This window comes from Sus scrofa, chromosome 6 (assembly GCF_000003025.6).
Source record: "Sus scrofa isolate TJ Tabasco breed Duroc chromosome 6, Sscrofa11.1, whole genome shotgun sequence".
In the NCBI taxonomy this organism is placed as follows: domain Eukaryota; kingdom Metazoa; phylum Chordata; class Mammalia; order Artiodactyla; family Suidae; genus Sus; species Sus scrofa.
This window is the reverse complement of record NC_010448.4, coordinates 89,513,253-89,532,643: the sequence shown is the minus strand read 5'-3', so window position 1 is coordinate 89,532,643 and position 19,391 is coordinate 89,513,253. Positions and strand designations below refer to the sequence as shown.

The 19,391-nt window shown below is 55.8% G+C and overlaps 1 protein-coding gene across 4 annotated transcripts in view; it reads right to left on the bottom strand.

Moving 5' to 3' along the window:
• ZNF362 (zinc finger protein 362) overlaps window positions 1-18,818 on the bottom strand; it is a 41,324-nt gene extending 22,506 nt beyond the window's left edge. Inside the window, exons 1-3 of one of the 4 annotated variants that reach the window (XM_021095852.1) lie at window positions 18,693-18,780; window positions 10,666-10,775; window positions 10,368-10,444 (exon numbers count right to left, since the gene is read on the bottom strand). In XM_021095852.1, the coding sequence (XP_020951511.1) occupies window positions 10,368-10,444; window positions 10,666-10,674 (86 nt within the window). In that variant the 5' untranslated portion in view covers window positions 10,675-10,775; window positions 18,693-18,780. Of the gene's footprint in view, window positions 1-4,265; window positions 4,392-10,367; window positions 10,640-10,665; window positions 10,776-18,692 lie in introns of those variants that run through there. The other 3 variants (XM_021095853.1, XM_021095854.1, XM_021095851.1) reach the window with 3 other exon arrangements.

Here is a 19,391-nt window from a genome sequence, read left to right as displayed (position 1 = left end):
TGCCTGTCACTTCTTTTCTTGGCCCTACAAGCTGGAGAAGCCCCTACTTGAGTAGCAGGCAGAGGGCTGCAGGAGAAAACCCTCAAGGATACAATATAATCTCAACACTTGGAGAAAGATCTTCTCTATGAATTATCTCTTGTGATCTTTACATGGGAAGCAGGCACTGGAGGTATGATGACCCCACTTTTTAAGGTACACAAACTGAGGCTTGGAGAGAGGGGAACAGACCTGACCAAGACCACAGGGCTAGGGTGCCAAAGTTGTGCCAGGGTCAAGACTAGAAATCAGATTTGCTCAAGTTGGTTCCTTCAGGGAGTTTGCTTTGCAAACCCCAGTCCTTGGTGAAACAAATATCCACATGCAAAAGACTCAAAACCTGTTATGCAAAAGCCTGGTCTCTCACTCCCAGCCTGGGGGCTGGTTTGGGTTTGAACCTGGCCAGACTGGGGATCAGAGGAGCCTCCTCTGGGGTGCCTGGGGCAGCTCTAAGAGCCCTCCTGCTTCCTCCGCCCACTGACACCAAGCTGTCCTCCCCTCTGCCCGGTTCCAGAAGCATTCCTGCCTGGAGTTGTCCCTGACTGCTCCAGATCCCTGGGACTTCTCCTTTCTCAGAAAGACCTCAACACAAGAGGGATGGGGCTGCCATGTACGAAGTCCCCACCTTGTGCCAGTCACACTGACACCAATAGGCAGGTACTCTCATCATCCCCATTTAACAACTGAGGAAACTGAAGTTCAGAGAGGTAGAGTGACTTGGTCAAGGTCACACAGCAAGTAAGCAGAGAGCTGAGATTCCCACTCTCCAAAGTCCAACTCATTGGTCCCTTAGCTGTTCAGGGGAAGGACAAAGCATGCTGACTGTAGGATTGGGAACATGCCCTGTCTTAGAAGGGTACAGCTGCAGCCCTGTGGGCAGGCATCCACTACCCAGCCATTCAGCAGCCTTCGATCTGTCCCTCCCCTGCTGTTGTCCACTGGGGAAAACGTGAAGGGGTCCAAGCTGTAAAGCCAGGCTGAGGAGGCTCCAGGGCTGGAGGGAAGGGGAACTGGGAGCTGCCTCACAAAGGCCTGGGTACTGGCTACACCTGTCTCTTTCATCTTGGTGTCCCCAGCACCCAGGCCCAGAGGTGATTAACAGCATGTGGTGCATGACAGAATGAATAAAAGAAGGAACAAATAATCAAGAGTTATTTTAAAGACAGTGCCACATAGTTATCTAGTGCTGCCGACAGTGTACAAAGCCCTCTGCAACCAGCAATGTTCTCACCAGAGCCCTAGGAAACAGGGAAAATGTCAGCCCCGTTTTATAGAGGAAGCCAGGGCACCAGGAGGGATGCACTTGGCTCCTGGCCACCCAGGTGGGGAAACAGGAGGGACTACTGTGGACTTCAGCTCTCAGAGCCTCCGTTTTCCTCATCTGTAAAATGGGATCAAAACAGGCTGCTCTGCCTCATTCCTGCCCTGGCCCAGGACTCTGCCCACTGTATCCAACTGCTCCTCAGACAGCTGCGGGGGAGCTGTCCTCGCCCCCTCCTCTTCAGTTCAATGCCAAGTTCAGGCTACTGAACGCTCCACACTTCTCAGCGAGGCCGAGGGTCCTTCTAGCTGGGACAGAGCACCCTCTCTGCCACTTATCAGACCCCCTTGGTCAGGCGGGCGACGACCCTGAACCCTGGCTTGGGAGGCAGGCGCATAGAAAGGGAGTCTCCCCTGATCCACATGGCCTCTGCTTAATTTCTCTGTCCTTCTCTGGCTGAGCTTAAGTAACTTAAAGATTCGGTAGGTGACCCAGGTGCTAGTGTACCTCGACCGGGGACAAGGGGGCTGGGGGGTGTGAGCATTTGCTGAGCCCTTATGGACAGTCAGGCACATTGCCGGGTGTGCAGCAAGGGTATCTCGCATGAGCCCCCTCAACAAGCCTGTGAGGTGGGTGTGCCCTGCACAGCCCTGGGACCTGCATGACAGGGTGGGAAGGGGGCCAGGGCCACACTAAGCCGCTCAGAGCTTGTGTTGAGGGAGATTTTAAGCAGAAGCGAGAGTGGTTAGAAGTGTGTTTAAGGACAGGTGGACAGGGCAGAAGGGCATCCAGCTTGAGCAGACACGGAGGCAGGCAGGTACCAGCCAGGTTGGGGACACTGAGCAGCCACCTACAGGCAACAGAGAGCTGGAGAAAGGTGAGGTGATGAGACAGGCCAGTTGGTAGGGCCCTGGATGCTGAGCTCAGGGCTGGGATGGAATGAGGGGTGAGGAGGCAGCAAGGAGTGTGCTGGGCGTGGGAGTCCGGGAGCAATGCTCTCAGAGGACTGAGGTCAGCGGGAGGAGCCACGCTGGAGGTCACGATCGGGCACAACATGCAGATTGGGCTTCAAGTCCCAGAAGCCAAGACTATGCTGTGAGCCTCGAGGCACACAGCCCTGATCCTTGCAGTGGGACCAGCAAGCTGTCCTTTTGTTTTCTTGCTCTAAAGGTGGAAGAAGTTGGATGGGTCAATGAGTGAAACACCTCCTAGAGCAACCTCTGAAAACAGCACCCTGCCAGCAGCTGGCCCGGCCACCCACCCGTCCATCCATTCGTTCTGTGTACAGCTTCTGGGCTAAACTGGGGACCAGTGCTGGGGAAGCGAAGGCACACAGAAGTGCCCTGCCACCGGGAGCCGGGAGCTAAGCAGAGGAAGCAGACACATGACCCACAAGCTTCTGCAAAAAAAAGAACTTTGCCCATGAGACCTGTCACACACCATCAGGGACCTCCATGCGGTCAAGGCCAACGGGCCATCTTCCGGTCCTATCCCTCATGGCCTCCTGGCCCTCGGGGAAGATTTGTGTGCCCTGAGCCCTGGCTTCTTCATCTTCTCAGTCTCTCTTTCCCAGCCCCCACCCCCAGAGCCTGGGCTCCTCGGGGTGGGGCGGGAGCCTCCCCTCTCCCAGTGGCTTCAGACCCTGGGTGGCCCATCCACTCTGGGACTGCAAATACCAGCCACCGCCCAGGTCTCCAGCCCCAGACGAGGCCAGCCTTCCCATGACCTCCCTGACCATCCATGGGCCGCTCAGACTCAGCAGGCCTCCCCCCAAGAGACTCTTCTAGTCCTCCCTGCTCTAAGTGGGGCATCCCCATCTGCCCTGGTGCTCAGGCCACAGACACTGACCCACAGCAGGTCCCCTCCCTCCCCACCCAGCTCAGATCCACCCCCAGTCAGGTCCTCAGGATTCCATTTCCAAATGCTCCAATCCACTCCATCGTCTGCACGAGTCCCAGCCACCATCTCCTCAACCCGGACCATGAAACAGCCTGCGTTATTTGGATCCCAGTGCACCTGGTTCAGATCTTGGCTCCAACTCACCGGCTGTGTGATTTTGGGCGAGTCACTTGCTCCTACCCCCCCAAGTCAGAACTGAGCAGCCAGAGCCCGGGATGGAAAGAAAGCAGCAGGGAGGACTTCCCAGTGGAGGTGATTTGTGCTTTGGGTCTTAAAGGCTGAGTGGGAGTCGGCCAGGCAGAGAAGGGGTGGGGAGCGTTCCTGGTGGAAGCAGCAGCCTGAGCAAAGGCCCAGAGGTGAGAAGCAACACGGTGGGTGAGGGAAGCTAAATTTAGATCGCTGTGAACTGGGAGTCAGGACATGGGGCCGGGGTCAGGGCCATCAGTCAGGGCCAGACCTAGAAAGGCGGATCCTGAGTCTGAGCCTGGAGTCTGGACTTGAAGCAGTGGGTGGTGGGACAGAATCTGTGATTTAGAAAGACTCCCCCCCCCCCCCCCGCCGCCCCCGGCAACTCCAGAGAGTAGGCGGGACTGGGGAGAGGAAGCAGGGAGGATCCTGGTTGAAGTCCCCCAGGGGTGGAACCAAAGTGAGAAGCTGGAGGAGAGTAACCGAGGAGGCCTGGCTATTTGGTTAGAGCTGGAGACCATGGAAGCGTGCAGGTTGCCCCGTGCAGTGTGGCCCAGGAGGTCCTCTGGATACAGACACAGACAGACAGAGTCACAGAACATGCAGACAGACAGCACCAAACTCCGACAGACACAGATCTGTGGTCCCAGACGTGGACAGATGGGGACACAGCAACTCCCGTGAGCAGGACCCCAAAGCCACCAGGACCGAGTCACAGATGGATGCTATTGCAGGAGGGCGAGAGCACACAGCCCCCAGGCAGATCTGGAAGGAGGCAGCAAGGGGCACTCGGGGAAGTTGGGATGAACACGATGCCTTCGTCCCCCAAAGAACAAACCCCTCATTGACAGGTTTCAACCTGGAATCACAGGCTCCTTACCTAGAGTGTCCTTTCCCACTTGGTGAACTTCTACTCATCCTTCAAGACCCAGCTCAAGTGTTCCCTCTTCTACGGAGCTTTCCCTGAACCCCCAGTCAGTCACTTCCTCTGTGTTCCCAACAGCACCTTGTATATGGGAATAACAATAACAATAATAACAATAAAATGGCAGCTACCATTGATTTCAACACCTACTACGTGCCAGGCACTGTGCTGAGTATGTTACACGCATCATATCACTGAATCTTCCCGATGACCCTGTGAGATGTGCATTTAACGGAAGAGGAAACTGCAGCTCAGAGAGGTTGACCAACTTGCCCAAAGTCACACAGCTGGCAAGTGATGGAGTTGGGATGCCACCCAGATCTGGTGCAGCACCACAGGGCTATTCACACCCTGGTGTGGTCATGTTTCCCTGGGTGACCTCCCCACCAGACTGTGAGGTCTGAACAGGCAGAGCTGGTGCTCATTCCAGCATCTAATCCAAGGTGGCCTCAGAGATTTAAAAGGTATAATAATATCAATTACCTTTTCCTGAACGCTTACAATAGGCCAGGAATGGTATCAGGGCATTTTACAGCCATTATTTTACTGTTTCAATAGACCATTATACATACAAGGAAACTGAGGTCCAGAGAGGTTAAGTAACTTGCCTAAGGTCACAGAGCTGAGTCTGGATCGGAAACCAGGTCTGTCCATCACCTTTTCCCAGGAGGGTGGCCTCTGAGGCTCGCCTAGCAAGCTCCAAAAAGGGGCAGGGGCACTGAGGAAGGGGTACAACCAGGTGCCAGGCCCTGCCACCTGGAAAGGTTCAGGCCTAGACAAACAGACACAAAAAGAATGGGCAGCCCAAAGGGGAGTGTGCTCAGCCTTACTCGCTGCAGGACAGAGGGTGCCGTTAAGCAACTTTTGTCCCCCGCTCCCCACACCAGACCAGAGATGTTAAAAAGTGAGATGTGCCCAGACCCCCTGGCCACAGGGGAACTAGCTTCCAACAAAGCAAATGGGAGAGAACAGGACCCAAAATTGTCGGGATACTATGATTACAAGGAGGCAAAAATAAAAACCTGCGTCAGAAAAGGCAGGCTGCAGGGAACCACGCCCAGAGGAGGCTGGGAGTGCTGGGAGAGGCGGCTGAAGATGAGCTGGGGTTTTTTTTTTTTTGTCTTTGTTTCTCTGATTTGCGGATCCCTGGCTATGTTGTTGTTCCTTTCATAATGAAAACAATAAATTTATTCTTTTTAAAAAAGAGGGAAAGAAAGTGGTTGGTAGCCAAGGGGGTGGGGGTAACGCATGGAAGGTCTGGAGGGAGGGAGAAGCAAGGGGGACAGAGGGGATCAGGGATGGCGGGGGCTTGACGGACCCTCGCCAGCCGGGCCCTGCAGAGACCCCATGCTCCAGGCACACATGACCTGGGTGGGTCATGGCAGATGTCAGCAAGGGCTGCCTGGCAGAGGTGACGGCACTTTGAAGCTGGTTAGGGTTCCACAGGGGAGACCCCCCCCAGCCCCTTCCCTGCCGTGATCCAGGCCCCCTTCCTCTCTGGGCTCAGTTATGGAGCCTCCTCCCAGGGTTCCTCACCTCTGCCCACTCGCCCCATTCCCTTCTACTGCAGTACTGTGACTTTTCTAAGATACGAAGCAGATCGAAACATTCCCCTACTGAGGGAGTCCCCGTTATGGCTCAGCAGTAACGAACCTGACTAGTATCCATGAGGACGTGGGTTCAATCCCTGGCCTTGCTTAGTGGGTTAAGGATCCGGCGGTGCCGTGAGCTGTGGTATAGGTCGCAGACGTGGCTCGGATCTGGTGTGGCTGTGGCTGTGGTGTAGGCCGGCGGTTACAGGTCTGATTCAACCCCTGGCCTAGGAACTTCCAAATGCCACACTGTGGCCCTAAAAAAAACAAAACAAAACAAACAAACAAACAAAAAACCCTACTGAGAACCTTCCATGGCTCCTGCCTGCCCTCCAGACAAGGTCTAGTAGATTCCTTAGGCCTTCCATGTCCGGCCCCTCGCTGACCTATGGGGTTGTTTCCACCCTCCACCCTGTCCAGCCAGACTGAGCGCTCCCCCAGTGCTCCCCTTCCTTCTCACTGCCTTACCTCAGTCAGACTGCCGCTCTCCCTGGAGCCCTTGGCCTTCCCCACTTCACTGGTTAACTATAATTTATTCCTCAGGCCCTAGTTTACAGGCCACTTCCTCCTAGAGGCCTTCCGGGACTGCTCCACCCCCACCTGCTGGGCTGTGTTGGCTGCCTCTCCTCTCTGCTCCCTTTGTGTAAGTTTCCCTCATCAGACACCTGTCACTCCATTTTCTGCCTGACTTCTTGTCCATCTCTGCTGTTGGCCATGCTCTCTGTCAGGGCAGAATCAAGGCCAAGTCCTTTACCTTTTAAGCCCCAAACAGTACCTGATAAATGTCTGAATGAATGGTCTAGGTGGAGGGAACTGAAAGCGTCATGGCCTGGATAGAGGAAAGTCCCCTCCCCCTCCTCTGAGTCCCTGCCACCCACTCTGGCTCTACGTTGTTGCCTGTGTTACACTCTTCCTTATTTCCTGTATCTAAGCCCTATCTTCCTAACTGATCTGAGAAGAGGCAGCGTGCTATAAAGACCAGCAGACCAACCTAGCTGTTAACAGCTAAGACACACAGAAAATGGTTCTGCATCCCTAGCAGCGAAAATTAAAGATGTCGCATGTTAAAATAACAAAAAGCAATAAGAAAACAACAATACCCAATGCTGGTGAGGGTACGGTGAAATTAGCACTCCCATGCATTATTGCTGGGAGGGTAAATTGGAACAATCATTTCTGAAAACAATCTGGCAATAATGTGTCAGAAGTGCTATAAAAATTTTCAGACTTCCCGGCCTAGCAATCCTATTCTTGGTCATCTGTCCCTAGAAAACACCCTAAATATAGACAAAGTTTTATGCACAAAGCTGTTTGCTTCAGTGTTTTTTTTTTTTTTTTTTTTTTTTACAGAAGCAAAGACCTGGAACAGCCAAAATTTTAAACAACAAGGGGATGGTTCTGTAAATCATGTAACACAGTGACACAGTCTACGGTCGTTAATAATAGCCAGTGTTGACTGGCATTATAATGCTTACCCATTTCACATTCACATCAACCCACCAAGGAACTGCAACACAGAGAGATCAGGTAACTTACCCCAAGTCAAGCACTGCCTGTATAATTTGAACCCAGAAAGTCAGGCTCCGGAGCCCATGCTTTCCACCCCGACACCAGATCCATTAGAAAGGATTAAAACCACACTGCAGTCATTTAGAGAATACTCATGATACAACATTAATTGGGGGGGGGAACAGGAAGATTTTTTAAAATTATTTGTACAGATAGAGCAATGACACTGATCATGAAAATCAGGTGCTGAGAGAAAAGATGGCAAGGAAACACCAAAATGCTAACAGGGGTGTGTTTCAGGCTTGGGGTGGGGACAGAAATGGGGGTGGGTTTTGGTTTATTTCATTTCCCTATTTTCTGACTTTTCTGAAGTGTGGCCATGTGCCTTTTCATGGAATATTTTTATTTATTCATTTTGTGTGTGTTCTTTTTAGGGCCACACCCGTGGCATATGGAGGTTCCCAGGCTAGGGGTTCAATCAGAGCTACAGCTGCCAGGCCTACACCACAGCCACAGCAATGTGGGATCTGAGCTGCGTCAGCAACCTATACCACAGCTCATGGCAACACTGGATTCTAAACCCACTGAGCGAGGCCAGGGATCGAACCTGCACCCTCATGGTTCCTAGTCGGATTCGTTTCTGCTGTGCCACGATGAGAACTCCTCATGGAATATTTTTAATAAAACTAAAGGTTCAGCCAGCTTTGACCAAGGAAGATACCCGGGCCCCTGCCTACAGCCCCATTAGGATTCTGGCCTCAGGCCCTGCAGGTTTACTCAGGAGGAGAGAGAGGCTCAGAGAGGGCCAGGGGCTTGCCCACAGTCCCATGGTGAACTTGAGCCCCACCCCAGACACCAGCTGAGAGTGCAGAGAGCGGCTCCCTTCCTATCTGAGGACTTAGGGGGAAGGACCAAGCCAAACAAAGGAAAGCTGCCTGCTTTCTCACTCATGCTCCCACTTAAAATCCCTACTGGCTTCCCATAACTTCTGGGGTACAGTTCAAATTCCCTAGTGTGGCCCAGGGGCCTTTGCTAAGGAGGCCTTGCTGGCCACGTGCATCCCCAAAGGTACATCCCCTTCCCACTGGCCTCACTAAACTACCTGCTGGCTCCCAAAGCAAGTGGCTCTCCCGTGCCACCGTGCCTTTGCACAGGCTGTGCCTTCCCACATGGGGTTCCTCCCCGAGCTGGGACCCTGTCAGGTGTCCATCAACCATCAGTTCAGCTGAGGTGTCACTGCCTTGAGGATACCTTCCTGACCACCCTGTCCTACCCCCATCTTAGGCTGTATTTGCAGCCTCTCTCCCCTGAGCTCCCAGTTTCCTGGGCTCCCCCGACCAAAGCACTAATCCCACTCCCCTAGAATTGCCCGGTTACTTGTCCGCCCAGGCCCCCAGGTGGCTGTGAGCTCCCTGCATTCAGGACTTGGGTCTGGTTCTTGGTTACAACTCCAAACCCAGACTCGGGGGCACAGCTCGCTCAGCTCTTCCTTCAGGTCTCAGCTAAGGGTCACTCTGATCCTCTCCTGTTACATACGCCCAAGCCCCCCTGCAGTCTCCCTACCCCACCTCCGTATCACACCTCTAACTACTTCCTCCAGCCGTGACCCTCAAGGACAGGGCCGTTGCTGCAGCTCCAGAGCCTAATGCGGGCCACACAGTAGGTGCTCAATTGCCTGGCTCACCGAAACTGCTCGATAAATGTTCACAGAGGGACCCCACTGGGAGGAGGGGCCTCTGTCTACGCAGGCCTTGAAGACGGGAAAGACAGGCAAGTCCACCAGGAGAGTGAGGGTGCAGGGGGAGCATCCCGAGCAGAGGGGCCGTGTGTGCAAAGACATGGAAAGCTGCTAGCTTCCTAGGACAGCAAAGCGTTCTCAGAGATGGCCCCTGCCCCAGGGAGGGGCAACGAGGTACCCCTGGGGTATGGCTGGGCTAGAGGCAGGGGCGTTCCCAGGAAGATGAGCTGAGGGATGAAGAGACTGCACGAACAGATTGCACGAAGGTGTGGGACCTACTGATGGTGGGAAGGGGAGATGTCAAGAGAGAGGGTACCAGGGAAGGGCAGGCCGGGTGGGAAGAAGTGCACGTGCAAAGGCCTGGAGGCCGGAGAGCACAGGGCTCAGGTCTGGCCAGGTAGGGGCCCAGTGCAGGGGCTCCCAGGGCAGGAGGGAAAGTTCATAAAGAGCCAGGGCAGTTCATAAAGAGCCAGAGTTCCAGGCTAACGCACTTGAACCGAAGGCCATGGGGGCCATGCTCAAGGGTCCCTGAGCAGGGAAAGGCCACGGTCAAGGTTTTCAATGGATACAGCATCATGGGGCCAGAAGGACGGCCTGGAAGGGACAAACAGGAGATGGTCTAGGAGAGAGAAGCTGAGCTTCCCCATTCTCCCAGACCTTGGGACCCTCATGTACTCAAAGTTCTCCTCTCACGACCGTTCTGCCTTCCATGTGCCCCCCACTCCTTGCAGCCTGGAGTCCCAGCTGCTGCACCCCACCCCACCCCCAAGATCCAGGCCAGCCTCAGAAACTTGCTCCTGGGAACTTCCTGTGAGGAACCAGGCTCCCGAGGGTCCTGGATCCAATTAGGCTGGTTTCCGCAGCCCTGCAGGGCCGGGAAGGGCTGTTTTCATTGTGATGGTGGGGCTGATCAGAGCGGGAGGGGGCAGCTGGTCAGGGGGAGCTGGGATGCTGCCCCTTCCCCTCCCTGCCCCTCCCTCCCTCTCCACCAGCCACCCAGAGACACCCAGGGTGGTGACCCTCTCTGGGAGCCTCAGTGCCCCCACCAGGGAATAAGCCATGACAGCCTTCTCAGGGCTGAGAGAACACTCTGCAGGCTTGGAGCACACGCCCTTCTCTGCTTCCATTTCCCCTTGAGACCCCCGGCTCCCATCCCCACTGGGAACTCCTTCTGCCAGCGTGAAATGACAATATGAATAAGTTACTTCTTATTCGTACCAGGTACTTTTAGATGCTTTAAAAGCATTTCTCATCCAGGCTCCCCATGGCCCTGTGGCGTGGACTCTGTGAACACTCTGAAATATAATACACATTCAGAAAAATGCTCAGAACAAAAATGAGCAGCTTAATGACTTACTACCAAGCGTGTACCCAGGGTACCCCAAAGCCTCCACCCCGTGTCCCTTCTCAACCGCAGCCGCCACTCCCCGCATCTCCCAAAGGTCCCTGCTGGCTTCTAGGGCAATCTCTTCCTTGCTGGGGGTCAGGGATGAGGCTCAGAGGAGATGGAACCCACCAGGGCCATGCAGCTGGTGAGGGCGGGGGGCACTGGAAGCCTCTGCCATCAGCTCGCTGTGTGACCTTCAGCGAAGTCCATTTCCTCACTGGGCCTGTATTCCTTCCTCTCTAGAACAAAGAGATTCAACTAGTGAAGTAGGTTTTGGGACCCTCTGAGGGGCTATGTGGCCACTGAGGGGTTAAAAGTACAGCTCCTGGAACAAGACACCCTAGGTCAAAGCCACAGAGATGGTTACCAAACTGGGGGTGACAACGGTCTCTCCATAACTGCGTCATTGTGAGGATTCAATGCGTTAATAAAAAGTCCTTAGAACAGTGCCTGGTCCACAGTAAGGATTCTGCGCTGGTTGCTGTGGTTTCGTTATTAGGTTCTCCAAGACACGTGGGAGCCTTTCCCAACATCCCAAAGACCCACGTGGAAACATGACCAACCAGTGGCGTCGGCTGGGCTGGGGGGTGGGGTATACGGCAACTCTGGGAGCCTTTGGGGACCGAGGGGGCTGCCTGGCAGTGGTGGAGAACCAGGTCTGGGATCAACCCTCAAGGCAAGAGAGCCAGCTGCTGAACCCCAGCTGTGGCCTGGCTCCCAGAAGCTTTCTAGACAGGTCCCAGGGATCCCAGGCCGGGAACCCCCAGCAGGTGGTCAGAGCCTGTTCTCAGGCTGTGCCTTGGGATCCTGGGGTGAGCAGCCTGTAGGACAGGACAGACAGGGCTCAGGCCTGGGGTAGAGGCCAGCAGACAAGTGGGCCCCGAGCAGGGCAAGGCAGCAAAGGGAGGGTTGGGCTGGTCAGGGGCGGGGGCCGGGAGGGCCGGGGGTGGCCCTGCGAGCTGGGGCAGAGGCCAGGGAAGACCTAAGACAGGCCCCTGGCAGACGAGGCCCCACCCCCTCCTTGTCTCGTACACCCTCCCCCAGGTCTCAGCGCTACGCCTTCTGCGTGTTCCTGGATTTCCCACCTCGGGGCCTCTGCCTCGGCTGTTCGCTCTGCCTGGAACGTCCTCACCTGGAAAACCTCAAGCCAGTTCCGATAACACTTCCTCCCAGAAGCACCTCTGCCCTACACACGCCATGATCGTCACGGGTTATAGTAAATCTAAAGGCACCAGGCTGCAGGGAAGCCCTCGTCACAGAAAAGCGGGTCCTTCCCAGCAGCCACCAATCTGCAATCACATCATCACTGCTGTCTGTCCACTGTCAGCCTCCTGAAACCGGGTAGGGACTACATCAGCGTTCCTCACCTCTGTCCCCAGCATCAAGAGTGCAGCCTGGTAGGTAGTAAATGCTCAAGAAGTAAGGCTGAATGAAAGCAGGAGGTCCAGGCAGGGCACGGGCACACACGAGTGCCCAGGTGTGCGGGAGGGATTGTGTGCAAGGCCAGAATGAGGCTGCATCCCTGCAGGTGAAATACACACGAGCACAAAGATGCCTTTGTGCAGGTGACAAACATGGCGTGGACCTGTGTGGAAGCACACGAGGGGGGGCAGGCAGGCAGCTGCGTGTGGTTTCCTGGGGGGTGCATGTGGGTATATGGACACATGTGTAGTCTGTGGGTGGCAGGAGCATAGGAACGTGTTCCTATGTGACATAGATGTAACATGTGTGTGCATGCACACCCTGGGGGACCTGTCTCCTGAACTCCCGGCTCCCGTAGGCCCAGTTCAGGGCATCTCTGGTGGTGTTTCTTTTTCTTTTGTCTTCTTGGGGCCACACCCGTGTCTTATGGAGGTTCCCAGGCTAGGGGTAGAATCGGAGCTGTAGCCACTGGTCTACGCCACAGCCATGCCAGATCCAAGCCACATCTGTGACCTACACCACAGCTCATGGCAATGCCGGATCCTTAATCCACTGTGCCAGGCCAGGAATCGAACCTGCATCCTCATGGATGCTAGTTAGATTCATTTCCGCTGAGCCACGATGGGAACTCCTCTGGTGGTGTTTCTGAAGTAGCAGGGGAGCACCTCAAATTGGCAAAAGTGGGGCAGAGGGAACAGGGTCACGGGTGGTAGTGGAAAGGCTGATGGTGGGAATATGTGCGAGTGTGTGTGTTTGGGTGTGTCTGGGGGTGTGCTCACCCAGCCTGCACTGAACCTAGGAACCTGAAATGACTAGACTGTCCCCTCAAGGAGTGTGAAGCCTTTGCCCAAAGCTTGGAGAAAGACCCAAATAGTAGGGACCACCCCTAAGGAGGGCCTGCCACACGGACAGGGCAGGGACCAGGCACGGATAAAGCAGGACGCTTTGGGCCACAGAGCGAAATCCCCTGGCCTTCCCTACACACCTTACCCACTCAAGACACTCCTCGGCCCCCTCCCCATCCTCCCCATCCTCCCCAGCCTCCAAAACCTGCCCCCAGCCCTGGGTTCCCGGAAGCCAAACCCATAGCCCCCCAATCCACCTCCACTCCTCAATCCCACCCAAGTCCAAGTGGGGCGCTGAGTCCTCTGGCAGCCCTGCGGGTCCAGGAATCTTAGCCCCATCATGGAGATGAGGAGGCGGCTGCAACAGAGTGAGCCAACCAGGGCGTCGCTGCCTTTGAGCCCCAAGGCACATACTGCAGCAGCCTGCTGGCCCCAGGGAGAGGGGAGCCCACCAGGTGAGGCGTTGGGAGGTGCAGATGGCCCTGGACAGGGCCTGAGCCTCTCCTTTCCCACTTCAGTTTCCCCAGGGCACAGACTCAGGTTGGGCTGGATCATCTATGAGGTCTACCTTGCTCTAATTAGCACGTGACTTTAGATCTCGAATGGTTCTCCAAGAACTGAGGATCCATGGGGCTACACGGAGAGATCGCTGTCCTCTTTCCCCAAGTCCACCAAGCCTGTCCAACACCCTGGGCAAGGGCCTAGCACGGTGCTACAGAGAGAGGGGCTTGGGGTGCAGGCTCCGTCCGCAGACTCATTCATTCATCCATTTGACACCAGGCAGCGAGGCGGCCTGTCCTCGCGGAGCTCACAACCCAGAAGGGAGAAAGGAGCTACTGGAGTCGTGAAACCAAAAGGTCAAAAGCACTGGGAAACCATATCACTAACATCACTTCCCAGGTGTTATTCACAGGGGAGGTGTAGCACTTTACACTTTGTAAAGAAAACCTTTCCAGCAAGGACAGTTGTCTGACAAAGGAGGGCTGGAGGGCCTGTGAGAAGGGAGCTCGCCGCCACTCGAGTGGAGGTCAGAGGCCCTTTGGTCAAGGATGTGGGAAGGGGGTTCCCGCTCTGCGCAGGGGTTGGGTCAGGCTGGGCTTCCCCTCAACGGCCGTGGGATTCCAAGGAGGAGTTCAAATCCCACAACGCGCCCAATGAGCTCTGTGAACTTGGGCAGATGCCCCAAGCTCTCTGCGCCTCCATTTCCTTGGCTGTAAATTGGGGGGAATAACAACGAGGATTAAATACGACAACATTTCTAAAGCCTTTTGGAACATGGCCTGGCACAAAGAAAGCTCTCGGCCACTAGCTAAGCAAGGCCGTGAGAGCCTCTTTGAAAAGGTCTAAATCCCAGATTGGACCAAGTGCAGACTCCAAGTGTCAAAGGTTCTGTGGGGGGAAAGCGCCTCAGATGCTAAAGTTCTGAGACTGGAAGAGACCGGGATTCTTAGATCCCATGATTTAATCATCTCGTTATTTCCTGACAACAGCCCAGAGGCTCCGCAGAGGGCAGAGCCTGGTGTCACTTCATCTCCCAGGCGCTGCCCTGCAGCCCAGGCCCCCGGCACACCCAGGCTCCCCAGCATCTCCTCACCTCCATGAAAGCTACAGCCAGCCCATGCTGGACCCACCTGCCCCCTTGCCGGCATAAGGCTTAAGCTTGTGCAAGCTGTGTAGACAGGCAGGAAGGGCAAATAAATAAATGGGAAAGTTCTTGATATTAATAAGAGCTGTATGAGAAAAGAAAAAGGGGCTGATGTGACCAAGAGTGATGATGGGAAGCTATTACAGAGCGGGTGGCCAGGGAAGCCCCAACAGATCAAAATCTGTGAAATGAGAAGGTGCCAGCCATGCAGGCATCCCAGGCCCTGCCAACAGGCTTGGTAAATTTGAGGGGTGGAAAGAAGTCAGTGTGGCTGGAAGTGCTGAGACTGGGCCAAAGGGGGAGCTGACGTGAAGGGCCTTGTAGGCCCACAAGGACTTTGGATTTTTGTTCTTCAAAATGCCCAGGAGGAGTTTCCCAGTAGCACAGTGGGTGAAGGATGTGGTGTTGTCTCTACTATGGCTTGGGTCACTGCTATGGCACAGGTTCAGTCCCTGACCCAGGAACTTTTGCATGCCACAGGCATGGCCAAAAAACAAATTAATTAATCATGAAACAAGTAAATAAAGCAAGCATTAAAAAAAAAAAATGCTCAGGAAATATTCAAAGAGTTTCAGCAGGGGAATGACAAGGCTGAAAAAGGCTTTTGGGGTCCCCAAATCATTTGGCTCATTCTGAAAACACCACAGTGGTTTTCAAAATTAAGGTAGGGCCTCAGTCAGTAATCGACAAATGCTTATAATTCAGTTGGTGTACACAGAGCTCCTACCACATGCCTGGCCAGGGCTGGGAGATGTCGCAGACATTCTGGTGATCATTCCCAACGAGCCATGAGAGATTCGTAGAGATTACCCCATTTTAATGATCAAGAAATTGAGGCTTAGAGAGGGCAAGAATGTGCCCAAGGTCACACAAGCCATATACCACACTCTATAAACTGTCAAGTTTAATTCACAAATGGGTCTTGGTCCCAGGACCCAGATTCATCATAACAGTCTCTGAAACGGCCTGCGGTATTTTCGAGACTCTGCTTCTCCAAGAGACCTTCCCTGGGGACTGATGTAGGCACCCATGAATACTGCCCTAGCTGGTGCTTTCTGCACCCTGCTGCCTTTGGAGTCCTGGAGGACTACACTTGCACCTCTCATGGATGCCCAACCTGGGCTAGGTAAACCAGGGACTGGATGGAAGGATGGATGGATGGACAGAGAGATGGATGGATGGATGGATGGATGGACGAGGCGGTGGGCAGATGGATGACTACTGAAATTAACCAATAAACTAAGGAACGTAAGATGAAAGAATAAAGGAATAATCTAGCAAACTAATGAGTGAACTAATGGATAGAGATGAATGGATGAAGGAAGGAATGACTCTCACTTTACAGAAGGCAGGGAAGCGTCTGCCCAGGGAAGGGCTGGGGCCAGATTGGCTTCAGGCCCAGTCCACACCTCACCCCCACACCAGCTTCCTCTCTACCTGGGGCCATCTGGCCTCCATTCCCCAAGACCACGATAGCCTATTCCTCAGCCCTTGCAACAAACCCAGGTTTCTGCCAAGTTATAGTGTCCACAGCCTCATCACCACCACCACCAGCAATCACTGCTCTCCTGGGCCCAGTGGAGTCTGGCAGAAGGTAGAGTGGTTCCCTCTCCCTCAGAGTGTCTCACAGAGAAAGGGAGACAGAAGGCCAGGGCTCTGGTCCTAGCTGGGACCTAACTGCTGGGTGACCTCAAGCTAGTGGCTTCCCCTCTGAGCCCAGATGACTCGGGGCCTTTCCAGTTCTGACATTCTTTAGTGGGTGGGCTTCTAGCTTTTGTACACAGTCACTGGAGTCAGCAGAAGAATGTGAACGATCAAAAATTATAAGTTGGGAAAGAGACCTGTCCGCAAGTACCAAAGTCCACCCAGGAAAAGGCTCCCTGGACAAGGAGTCCGGAAGCTTACGTTTTAGGCCTACTCTGCCGCTAATCAACCCCTCCAAGCCTCAGTTTCTTAAATTTTAAAACAGGGTTAAGTATACCCACCTTGACACTTTCACCCACCCAAGTTTCTGGGAGAACCTGATGTGACAACAGCCATGCACTACACGCAAACTGTAAAGCTCCACTCATCCAGGCAGGATTGACAGTGGGCGGCAGGAGTAAAAGTGAAGGCGGAAGTGCTCTCTCATTCCAGTCCAGTTCTAGCCCAAATTAGTCTTCCAGGGGTCAGGGCCCCCAACAGAGAACACTGGAAAGAGCCCACATGTGAAAATCTGAACACCAGAGTCCCTGTCTCAGCTCTCCTAACCGGCAGTGCGACTCTGGGCAAGTCACTTCCCCCCGCTGGACTTGTTTTCTCCATTTGAAAAATGCCTGGCTTGGTACCCTCTGGCCCAGACATGCCGAGTTCTGCAGCCCTGAACCCCTAAACCCCAGCCTTCTACCCCTGACTCTGCCCAAAGTGAGCTCACATTGCCCCACGGAGCCAGGTCACAAACCAGGAGTGACAGAGGGGTCTCAGCAGACGTTAGAGAGGCTTAGGGTCCTCGCAGGACCGACAGACTTTCACAAAGAGGAATGACCAGGCCCGACCTGCCCAGGCGCCTTGGACAGCGCCAGGCACCCTAGACCTGTGGGCCTGGCCTTCAGAACCCTTCTGTAGCCTGAAAACCAGCAAGCCCTGACCTGTCCAGAGAGAAACTTCAGGAACTTCACCCAAGTCCAAACTGTCTCCAACAGGCAGCCCCCAGGGTGCAGAGCAGGGGTGGCAGAGGGGGTATGAGCACACCTCAGGGGAGAGGCTCAGACCACCCTCACCACCAGACAACCTCTCCTACCCCTCCCTCAGACAGGACCCACCGGGGCTGCCAGCCTGCCCTGGGCCAAGAGCCAACCACCTGGAGGCCTCCACCACCAGATGCCACCTACCAGGGCCAGGAGGCCCACCAGGTCGGGGATGGGGCTCTCCAACTGCTAAGCACATTTGCCCCAGGGCTCAGGGAGCCACCCCAGCACCCAGGGCAGGATTTCCGCCTAGAGTGGGGCCCGGGGCCACCCATGAAGGAGACACCCCCCCCAACACACACACTCACATACACAGAGCTCTGAGGGTTTCTCACTGCTCTAGGGCAGGGAGGGGGAGAGCAGGATTATTTCCTCATGCCGAGGGTCTTAGCTGGAAAGCCAAGGCCCACTCAGAGCCCTTACTGCCAACCTTCCCCTCCAAATCTGAGAATCTAGTTCCTTACAATGCCATCTTACACCGTCCCTTCCAGAAGACATTTCCTGTTCCCCCAAAACCCCCGTTCCCATCCCTCCACACCCCCCCCCGCCCCCCGCAGCTCTGAGGAAATCGGCAGTTAACTTTTTCCCCAAAACCCCGCAAAGGCATCTGGCTGGGGGAGGAGATGCTCCCGAGATCCTTTCGCGGCATTTCGCTGCCTTAAAAAAAAAAAAAAGAAAAGAAAAAAAAGAAAGAAAAGAAAAAGGAGAAGAAGAAGAAAAAGAAAGAAAAAAAGCTAAAAAAAAAAAAGAAGAAAAAAAAAAGAAAACTTTCAGAGTTAACTTTAAATTCCCAACCCTTCCCCCTAAATCGCCCAGCGGCTTCCTTTTTTTTTTTCTTTAAAGTGCAATTGCATTGTGTCTCACCTCCCCGCAAGGCTCTCGGCTCTTGCCAAAGAAAAGGAAAAAAGCCAACCCTTCGGGTGCCCCCTCTGCCTCCAGCCGCCTCTCCCACATTCTCAGACAGTTTTATTAAAATTTTCAGACAAAAGAAAAACAAAAATGGCAGCCTGGCTTATTTTTAAAACAGGACAGGGACGCCATATTCTGCAGATCTGCAAAAAAAGGGAGAAATCCGGCACTGGCCGTTCCACCGGGCCGGCTGCAAAGTGCGCGAACCGCGCCGTTTGCAATCCGTTTATTTGCATTAAGCCCCATGAATCATTGTTTACCGGAGAATTGCAGCAGGTTTGAATAGCCCGGCTTAAGAAAACACACACACACACACGCGCGCGCACACACACACACATACACACACGTACAAACACACACACGCACACTCGGAGAGCAGACCAGACACGCCGCCGGAGACACTTCCTACCCCGCGCGCCGCCGCCGCCGCCGCCGCCGCTCCGGGCCGGGCCCGCGGCGCAGGCAGCCCCGGGCCCTCGGAACGCCCCGGCCCGCGCTGACAGCGCCCGCGCCCCGGCCGGCCCCCCGCCCGCAACTCGGCGCAACTTTCCCGCGGGCGGGCGCCCGCCGCCGCCGGGCCCACTCCCCGCGCCCCGGGCCCGCACGGACCTGGCTGTGCTGGCGGCGGCTCCGGGACGCGGCCGCAGCCCCGCGCCCGGCGGCCCGAGCAGGGCCGGGCTGGGGCTCCGGCTCCGGGCTCTGGCTCCGGCTCGGTGCGGAGCGGCGCGCAAACCTTCCGGGTCGCCTGCTGTTCACTTCTGGGTTCTGCAAGCGCCGAGGCGGCGGCGGCGGCGGCGGCAGTAGGAGGCTGGGTCTGCAGCGCCGCGCGGCCCCCCGTGCGCTCGGCGAGCCCCCGCGCCAGGCGCCCGGCTCCGGGAGGGGGGGGGCCCGCGTCGGGCCCCCGCCTCTCCGGCTGCGCAGCTCGTCCGGCCCCGGGGGCTCCCGCGAGTGGGCAGCGCCGGGCGCGGGCGACGGCGCGCGAGGGGAGGGGGCCGGGCGGGGGGCGGGGGCGGGCCGCGCACTGGGGGCCCCGCTCAGGCCCCGGGGCCTCGTCTCTCGCTCGCCGCCGCCGCCTCGCAAAGTTGCGCGGCGCCCCCGCCCGCGCCGCGCCGGAGGCTGAGCCACAAAGGAACTCCTCGCCCCCCTCCGCCCGCCCGAGCCGCGCGGGGAGGGCACCGGCGCCCGGCCCTAGGCCAGCCCCTTCCCCAGCGCGGGGGCTCCCGGGGCCCCGGCGGCCGCAGCCATTGTCCCGCCCAGGCCGGGCCGCCGCCGCCTCGCCGCCCCCTTCCCGGCGATGGCGGGCTGGGG